The 10638-nt window shown below is 31.4% G+C and overlaps 1 protein-coding gene and 1 long non-coding RNA gene across 2 annotated transcripts; one reads left to right on the top strand and one right to left on the bottom strand.

Moving 5' to 3' along the window:
- Positions 1–208: 208 nt before the first annotated feature.
- LOC148180139 (uncharacterized) lies at positions 209–2077 on the bottom strand. Its single transcript, XM_088049770.1, has 6 exons — positions 1951–2077; positions 1879–1899; positions 1333–1826; positions 970–1281; positions 770–914; positions 209–380 (listed from the first exon to the last, which is right to left on the bottom strand). Exons 1-6 carry the CDS (start codon positions 2075–2077, stop codon positions 283–285), a joined length of 1197 nt encoding a protein of 398 aa, XP_087905896.1. The 3' UTR covers positions 209–282.
- A 5809-nt stretch (positions 2078–7886) lies between these two features.
- On the top strand, positions 7887–8866 carry LOC148180138 (uncharacterized). Its single transcript, XR_015771692.1, has 2 exons — positions 7887–8305; positions 8695–8866. It is a non-coding gene; the product is annotated as an uncharacterized LOC148180138 (long non-coding RNA).
- Positions 8867–10638: the final 1772 nt, after the last annotated feature.

Genomic DNA, 10638 nt, shown 5'->3' with positions numbered 1-10638 from the left:
GCAGTGTAGGTTGTATAAACAATACATGGGGCCTACATATTTACCATAAGGTGAGTTCCTTTTTTCATATATTTTCAATTCAAGGAATTTATTTTTGAATATCTTCACAGTATCCTGAGACAATTCGAAGGCGTGGAAGACCACGGAAAAGGAAGCCTTCTTTTCAATTTATTGCTTTGTAAATATATTATATACAAATAAAATTAAATAAAAGTATAAAGTTTTATTTATTATTCAAAATAAAGGGCGTGCAATATAAGCAATAAAGAATTACTTAACTAATTACATATATGAAAAGCGTGTTTGGCGCTTTTTGGTAAGGAGCTTATATTTTTTCTTATTATAGTCATCGTCGTCGTCGTCCTCATCGTTGCAGTGATCTGTGAGAAAAATATTATCAATATTTCATAAGAATGATCATCAATGTGATGATTAGAATAAATTGAATAATGATCCCCACGAAAGTGAATTAATTTTATTCAAACTAATAAATCGTTTATTGTCAAAAGGTGATAAAGCTTTTATTAATTTTAAAAGTGCAAAGTGATGTATTTGAATTAAATGTATTCTGTCGTGCCCATTTTTAAAGCTGAAATAAACAATAAAGCAATAAATAGCCTGTTCAGAATACGATTTTTCACAATACCTACATTTCATAATTTGAATTTAAATTCGAATCTAACGAATAAATTGTGTTAAATTAATCTTTATGCGGTAAATGATGTTAATATAGATGTTAGTGTTAAAATCAAGACATTGATATTATTACCTCTATTTTTGTGCTTCAACTTCCTCGACTGTGGCATGTATGAATTTGATCCTGCTGATATTTTAACGAATTTGTCGATTGAGAGAGTTAGAAATAAAATTGAATCAAGTTGCCATCCACTTCCAGATGATTCAAAATTACATGTCTGCGAATGAAAAATTAAATTAATACTAATAATAATAAGACATGTAAGTACTTACTTGGGCAATGAGATTTCGAAATAAAAGCGTCAAAATATCGTGTAGTTTCTCATTCGTTGTTGTTTTCAAAAATATTTTATTTTCAGTAGTAAAGTATTTATTTTCTCCGTTGACTTTATCATCATCCGCCAGCCGTAACACATATTTGCTACATAATTCCAAATTAAATTTGAGAGCACCCAATTGTTTAATTTTTTTATGTAACAAATCTTTAATCATATTCATCGAATCAACCAACAACTCGAAAAGTTCCACATGGTTATGGTTGTAGAGAATGTAGGTCTCAACGCGCGATTTGAACGCCAATAATGGCTGTAAAGGAGAAATTAATACCAAAATTTAGTTAAAATAAAGACTACTTACTTTGATTAGAGATAACCTTCGTAGTGGAGCTGATGTTGATGATGATGTTGATTGCTGGTGCTGGTGCTGCTGCAGTCCACTTCCTTGAGGTTGATGATGATGATGGGAAAATGCTTGTAGTTTTTCGTCTAGTAAATGTTTTAAACATTGGAGTTGAATAAATTTTGTTTGATTTTTGCGTTTTTCCCAGACAGATTTTGATGAACTCAACAATAGGTTTTTACATTCTTTTGTTGACTTTGCAATTTCTTCATTGATTTCGGTCACATTTTCTTTCGAATCCAAAGAAATATTGTTCAACATGTTTTCTATGTTCTTGATTTGTTCATCCATGCTAGTAGATGATGTTGATGAAGATGCTGATGATGACGATGACGACGACGATGATGATAGTTTCGTTGATTTATTCATGTTTCTCAAATTCAAAAACGTTGGCCTTTTCTGCCTTACCAACGTCTTTCTGCCCTCTGAAGATGATACTTGATCCTTTACCGCTCAACAAATAATTTCGAAGCTCGGAATTATCCAAAAAGTTTTGCGCCAAACGTTTTGGTAAAAAGAGATCACCTTTTCCATCAACAGAACAAACAACCGAATTTCCAAATTTTGTTTTAATACACTTTATATTAATAATTTTATACGAATGATCAACTACTAAGTCTTCATTTGCCCGAACACGATTGGGCAATGTGCATGAAGCGGTGTCATTTAATGACTGAAGAGTATTATGATGATTGGAATTCATTTTAATGATTTAAGTAATGCACGCTGACAGTAAAACTAGAATGAAGTGTCTGAAACTGAAATGAATAATAGATCTCCTTGTATGAAATAATTTATTACGTCACACAAAAATGATAAGCAAAAGCGTAAATTTGATTGGTTCTAAAATTAAAATATTTCATCATCGGTCGAAACCACCGAAGAAGAGGAAGAAGACGATGAAATATGTACAGTACTTGCTAATGTATATTTTTTCGAATGTAATTTAATACAACACCTTTTAAATGACTGTATTGAAAATAATGGTTTGTTGATGCACCATCCACACCAAGACCCAGAATCACCTACGTATTGGTACAATTTAGTAGATTTTATGACATAATGTAAAACAACTTTTTTTAGTTTAATACTAAAATCTGAATAAGATGTAACGTTTAATGAAATTATGTGGTCCACACATTTAAAACATACTCCAAACATACAGAGGTATTCATCATCACCAAACGTAACATCATAAAAATCGAAATTTATGCAAATGTACTTGTATCTTTGAATATTTCGAATATGTAGTCCGTATTCATTATAATAAGGGTTTTGGTATATCAGTAATTTCATAAAGTTTTCACACTTCACTCTTTCACCCCACGTATAATTTTGATTAAGACAATTTTCACATTGACAATTAGCAAATTCGGTACCACTTTCAGCATTTTCAACGGAGATTATAATATCATTCTCAAGTCTTTCAGTCCAATAAAATTTGAGAAAATCGTACCATAAAATTGTTGGTAAAATATTGTATAAATTAACAATGCTATTTCCAAATGGAAAAGATTTTATTATTTGTATAAACGTTAAGTTTTGCAACGATTTTGGAGCTGAACCACTCATTTTTACTGTAATTGATTGATTGATTAGCAAACGACAGCACGACTTATTAATTGATGCGACTGGAAATATAAGAATATAAAACACTGAACTTTACCACTGAGGGAACGTTTTTTAATAAATCTGGGAAACCACGATTACCATAAATTACGTAATTGAACGGAAAACCTAACCAATGAACTAATTTGATAAAAAGCTGTAGTTTTCCTTAATATTTCATTAATCAGTAATAAAGTTAAAAACTGATTTACTCATCATTCTGACAAATTGGGATAATTTAAATCAAATTGTTTTTCATTAGAACAATTTATTTCGAATATCGACAAATCTTTAATATTCGATCGGGTGAACACAATTAAATTCATATTATTAAAAACCGTTAACACTGATCGAGTTGGTGATGTAATATTTTCTACAGATAAGACGGAAGCATTACTACTAACAGAATGTTTTTTATAAAACACGGAAACCACTTTTACCACAACTTCGTATTTTTACAAAATCCTTTAAACTAATTTGTTAAAAACCGGTAGTTTTATTAGCATTTTATTTATAAAACTTATAAAAAATATAAGTATAATATAAGTATAATTAAAATTTTTAATTTACTCATTATCATCTTCTATTTCTTCTCCTTCTTCTTCTTTATTTTCGAATGTTACAAGCCGAGATAGTAAATTCTTAATTTGAATCAAAATGTTTTCATTGGGGCAATTTATTCCGAATATCGACAAATCTTTGATAGCGGATCGTGTGACCGCATTTAAAAATTCATCGAACTCAAAGAAATTCATTTTATTAAAAAAGTACATTTTTCCGTTAACATATCGTATTGCACCTAATAATTTATGTGCAGGAACGCCTGGAAATCGTTCCGATATCAAGCCGACACTATTTATTTTATTAGAACACGGATTAATGTTTACAAATTTATTATGATCGAGAAATAATATCACATCACCAGAATAAGTCATTAATGCTGAACGAATTGGTGATGAAATGTTAAACATTTTTTCTACAGTTATCGGGTTATTATTTTTACTTGATAATGTTAATTGAGGTAATTTTACGATATAAATTTGATTTTTTACAATAATCATTACTTTTTCTTCATTATTTGAAGGCAATTGAAATATTACAGAAATTTCCTTAAAATCCAATGGAAGAAATTTCAACCAATCAGTAATTAACATTGGTTTCGTATATGAATTTTTTCCAATTTCGATTAACCATACCCATTTTTTGTAAAAAATATAAAAATGGTTTTTTACAATTAAAAACGTACTGATTTTTTTATTTAATTTACACAAATCCGGATATGTTTCATTTTGTCCTGAACTCGATGAAGATGAGCTGATACTAGTGGTAGCTGTAGTAGTAGTAGTTGTGGTTGTTGTTGTAGCAGTAGTTGGAAAAGTATTTTCATTCTTCTGGTTAATGCTTTTGGTAGTAGGCAAATATGTTCCATATAAATTTTCAATTGCTCGTATATCATCAGTATCTAAAGATTTTTTACCATGTTGATAATAAGCATACATAATAGATGAATTTATATATGAATGTTGTAATCCTAAGGTATGTCCGATTTCGTGAAGAATAACAGACAAAAAATCTAAATCATTTTCGTTTGGGTTATCGTAAAAATTCCATCTTTCCGCTGAATCAATATGCACTTCCGATACATTTGAATGATTAGGATAATCAGCATGTGCTAAAACTCCTCCTTCTCCATCTAATTTACTAGAGCAGGGTCTTCGATGTATGAAATAAGAATGCACACCGTTGGCGAATGTAATAAAAATATTTGGAAATCTGCTGAAATTCTCTTCGATAAACTTAAAATTGGTATTTTGCTCCCAAATTTGAAATGCTTCACGAATAATTTTTTTAATTTTTTCATCTCTCATATATGCACGCCACGTGAGGTTCATGTGATGCCATATTTTATCTTTCTTTACATTAAAATCCGATAAGGTATCCGGTATACCACAACGAGGACGTTCGATAAATTTTAATGTTTCGTTATCAATCTCTCCAGTCGAATTTAAGCTGTAGAATTCTTGAAATTCAAATAAAGCAGATCTTATTTTTTCGTTATTATTTTCTAATAATGATAAGGAGTCTGATGATGATAATGATGATGATGATTCGTCAGTACTATCACCGAAAAGATACCCATATTTATACAAATAATGAACTACAATTTTCTTTTCATCTTCACTATTACTGTTGAGATAATTCCCATAAATTATCATGCGATTTAAACATAACCACAAAACTAATAACAAAGTCGTTAAATCATTGTAATGTTTGCATTTTGCTAATTTTACTTTTTCATCAAATTCATTAAAAATATTATTTACAACATTATTCCATACAGATGAAAAATTCATTGACGGTTCTGATGGTTTTATTATTGAAATTGAAGACGTAGTTATTGGTACTTCCGCTGACTGTGATAATTGTGTTGGTGGAATAAATAACGAATTTGATAATTTAATCCAATCAGAATCGAAATAAGATCGATTTTGAAAAACAAATCTTAATTTATAAAATATTGTTCAATTTGATGATGTCATCATACTCGTTATTGTTGGTGGCATCGTCGTCGTCGTCTCGGTTGCCGATATCGATGAATCGTAATCGAAATTATTTTCTTCATCTTGAAAAATTGAAAGTTGAAAATCTCGCCCCATATTTTTCATCATCATCCAATTATCAGGCCATGTATCGTTAAAATTATCACTAATGGAGATATAACATTCAATTATATCCGAAGTACGTTGTACATGTAGAATGTTGTTAATTAATACAACAAATAATACATATATATTCATCATCTTCTTATTGTGTTTTATGATGTTGTTGTTGATGATGATGATGATGATGATGATGATGGTTTCGTTTGATGTCAATACACCTGGGGCAATTTTCTAAAGAGGGTGGTGGTCCGTCAATTACATCGACGTTCTCGTTGTAGTCGTTGTCACAATAGTAATGTTCCAAACAGGGTAAATGATTTTTGATATCGGAATCTTCTTTAAAAATTGCTGGTAACTGGTTGTAAATTTGAAATAAATCAATCGAAGATAAATTAGTCAATTGAAATTTAATTTTATCCAGTAGATAAATTTTGGTTTCTTCAAAATACAAAATTTCTTGTAATAACTTTTTCTGTCTAATCACTTCACTACAACGATTACTGCTGCTGCTGCTGCTGCTGCTGCTGCTACCGTTATTGCTACTACTGCTAGTATCACTACTGTTATTGTTCATAGCAACACACACACAAATAATTTGATTTAATTTGATTTATGGAAGATCATTTATATAACATTTCTCCCTCTTTTTTACTATCAGTTTTCATATAAAGATTATTATTTTTACCATTTTTGATGACAATAAATATTATACAATATGTATTTGAATAAAAATTTTGGTACAAAAAAATCTTGATCTTATTTCAAAGGTTGCAACTCTCAAATATATGAGCTGTCACACTATTTTTCATCATAAATTTTGGATCAGTCTCATTACGTATGCGAAAAAGAGATAGAGCATTGTCGAAAGAGGAAACTATATGAAAGATCATATTAAGACAAAAATCAGTCAGTGTTTCTACGTATAGAATGAATAAAGTGTCGAAGAGTGTTTCTGAAAATGGATCAATTTTGTTGTGAAGATGCAATCAAAATTTCAATAAGTAACATTGAGAATGATGCGTATTGTTCGTTTTCCGATTTTCTTCAAAAAAATAATGATAACATCATCATCAACAACAACAACAACAACATCACCATCAACACCAACATCGAGAAAAGTGTCATCTATAAATTTTATATCGATCTTATTCTTACGTGCAACAGATACATCGATAAAAAAATTTCATTTTATAGTGTAATGAGTGAAATAAAAAAAATACATCTTTTGTATAATAAACTAAAAGTGATTATTCCCCCCATCAAATGGAGATTTAAAACCAAATGCAAAAAATGTAAAAAGAAAAAGAAGACCATCAATTTACTGCGACGACTCCCGTAAGAATGATGGTGATTAAATTAGATCTTATTAGGTATGTAGTAGGAATAAATTTAGACCAATCATAATCATTATCAATAGGTACTTTATTTGTCATCTAGAAGAAAAAGAAGTTAGTTGTTAGCTAGCTAGCTAGCTGATAATATTGATGTGTTGGTGATTTCCTCAGCTCTCTACGAAATAATTAATAATGAAGATTATCGTGTGTGACATCCAAGGATTTTGTATTCCTGAATTTATTCCGAAAGAGCTTACACTGTTCGACGGAAAACAGATCAGCCATTACTTTTTCAAGTCTCCAACACCGTACCAATCACTTGATCCAGAATCGCGTCGACAAGTCAACTATTTAGAAAAATCGCATCACATGATACGATACACTTCAGGAATAATTCCATACCAAGAAATCGACAACATTTTAGGATATCATTTCGATTCCGAACATGGTGAGCGGGTCGATGTGATCTACGTTAAAGGAAGAATGAATGTAATTTTCTTAAAAGACTACTTCAAATATCACACCGACACCATTACATGGTCTCCTGAAATTATTAATATAGAAAAAGACGTCAACACCACAATTCAATGCATCGAGAAATTTCCAAAGGCCATTCCGTTCTGCATGTATCATGAATATGCTTCAGGAAATAAAAAACTATGTATTTGTAGCGCCAATAATGCACATTATTTATATAATTGGATATGTAATAATAAAATTTATAAGAAATAAAATTTGTGTTTCGAACACTTTTGTCACCTTCTACAAGCTTAATTAATACAAATTCATAATTAAAATGATAAAATTAGAAATATCAACGTTTGCGGTGAATGCAATATGCTTTCGTATCTGCAGGAAAACCACTTGCGGCTTCAATATCAACCTTAAGAATCGATTCGAAAGTCACTAACTTGGTTGATTGCACTTTAAAAATAATATTTAAATTACTACAACTACTCTGTACCTTGGAATTCAAATCATAGAGCTCCTTTAACCCTCTGGTCCCCTTTTTGTTGTTTCTTAAACAAATTTTAAATTACGTCGTAATTAATCTGACATCTGTTATAGCCAACTGGCATTGTGATTTTGTGAAGATTTTTGTTGGAAAAGCATTCCCGAAGTATCTTTTACCTTTCTGAGGGTAAATTGAGGTCTCTCGAACCCGATTTTTTCATTCGCAGACATGCAATTTTGAATCGTCTGGAAGTGGATGGCAACTTGATTCAATTTTATTTCTAACTCTCTCAATCGACAAATTCGTTAAAATATCAGCAGGATCAAATTCATACATGCCACAGTCGAGGAAGTTGAAGCACAAAAATAGAGGTAATAATATCAATGTCTTGATTTTAACACTAACATCTATATTAACATCACTTACCGCATAAAGATTGATTTAACACAATTTATTCGTTAGATTCGAATTTAAATTCAAGTTATGAAATGTAGGTATTGTGAAAAATCGTATTCTGAACAGGCTATTTATCGCTTTATCGTTTATTTCAGCTTTAAAAATGGGTACGACAGAATACATTTAATTCAAATACATCACTTTGCACATTTAAAATTAATAAAAGCTTTATCACCTTTTGACAATAAACGATTTATTAGTTTAAATAAAATTAATTCACTTTCGTGGGGATCATTATTCAATTTATTCTAATCATCACATTGATGATCATTCTTATGAAATATTGATAATATTTTTCTCACAGATCACTGCAACGATGAGGACGACGACGACGACGACTATAATAAGAAAAAATATAAGCTCCTTACCAAAAAACGCCAAACACGCTTTTCATATATGTAATTAGTTAAGTAATTCTTTATTGCTTATATTGCACGCCCTTTATTTTGAATAATAAATAAAACTTTATACTTTTATTTAATTTTATTTGTATATAATATATTTACAAAGCAATAAATTGAAAAGAAGGCTTCCTTTTCCGTGGTCTTCCACGCCTTCGAATTGTCTCAGGATACTGTGAAGATATTCAAAAATAAATTCCTTGAATTGAAAATATATGAAAAAAGGAACTCACCTTATGGTAAATATGTAGGCCCCATGTATTGTTTATACAACCTACACTGCCTAGTTCACACCCTGATATGTTGAGAATTTCAGCATCTTCAGGGAGTTTTTCAAGAGACACCAAGACAAACTGATAAAGATAGGTTAAAATAAAACATAAATATATTATATAAAGATCATAAACTTACAAATTTACGATTGGGCCATCGGTTTCTAATAATTGATTTGACTTCTTCTCTTGTTTGCGTATTCATTTTGAATACTTGTAAATTACGGAAGTTCAATTGGATTTATATTTGCACGCACCACCCACTCACACACCTCTTATCGAATTTAAAATTTGCGCTAAAAATATGACATCTACTAATGTTGATTCCTGATTCCAGATTCCTGCATACATTAGACGACCTGCAGAATTTTTTTTTTTTCAGTAATTTATTATTATATAGGTACTCGATCGCTATAATAGTGTCATTGCCCATACACTTTTTACATATTTCCAGAAAATTTTTTAATCGATAATACAGATTTCTACCACACCACGATGGATAGATGGCGTGCACTCCACCATTTTTAAATATCCCGCTACAGAAAATCGTACATACGACCCACCAAAAGTCTCATAAAAAATACAAGCAGCGACTGAAAATCTCAAACACCTTGTTTATACCCTGCGAACTATTTTAAATTTTTGTCTTGTTTGAAAACATCTAGTTTGGTCTGTTATCAATGTTTGCGGTTATTCCGAGAAACGCGGAAATCAGACCAAATGACCACACCCAAATAACGAACTATTTTACATGTTTTTTCCGAGAAATTATAATATTTTTTTCCGAGAAATTGCAATTTTTTCCGAGAACCGCACTCAAATTTTTTTGAATTTTTTGCTCTCTCTCTAGCGCCCTCTATGATTGTCACCCAAACGGTCACCGCCATCTTGATCCTCTACCAGCTGTCACAATTAAAGATGCCATCTTGAACGATCAAATGTCAAATTTACAGCCATCTGTCAATTCAAATTTCCCGCCGCCAGCTGTCAAATTTCCACCGCCATCTGTCAAATTTTTAAATTTCCCGCCGTTTAGCCTCGCACGCGCAAATTGAACTGTTTATCGGCTCGCGGCGCCTCCAACCGGCTACACATTTCAATTTCCCGCCACCAGCTGTCAAATTCCCACCGCCATCTGTCAAATTTTTAAATCACCCGCCACCTGATTGGCAGATGACCAGCAACACGCCGGAAGAGCCGCCGACACCATCTGTGCGCCTGATTGGTAGATGACCAGCAATACATCACCGGACGGGCGCTCGAGATTACGACTTCCGCTGCAGAACCGGCTTTGTATCACTACTTGATTTTGTAGATTTCGTGCTCTTCTTTGCAAATTCCAGCCAGAAAACAACGAAAATCGGCGAGAAATTGTCGTTTTGCATCGAAATATGCGGTTTTCTGTAAGAATTTTGATGATTTCGTGCAGAATTCTGCTGTTTTCTTGCAATTCAGCCGTTGAATCTTGGTAAAAAGTCATGATTTTGTAGATTCCGTGCTCTTCTTTGCGAATTCAAGATAGAAAACAACGAAAATCAGCGAGAAATCGTCGTTTTGCATCGAAATATGCGGTTT

Source organism: Gnatocerus cornutus, chromosome 1, assembly GCF_029298725.1.
Source record: "Gnatocerus cornutus isolate USDA-ARS CGAHR chromosome 1, icGnaCorn1.1, whole genome shotgun sequence".
Lineage (NCBI taxonomy): Eukaryota > Metazoa > Arthropoda > Insecta > Coleoptera > Tenebrionidae > Gnatocerus > Gnatocerus cornutus.
This window is presented reverse-complemented; position numbering and strand designations above follow the sequence as displayed.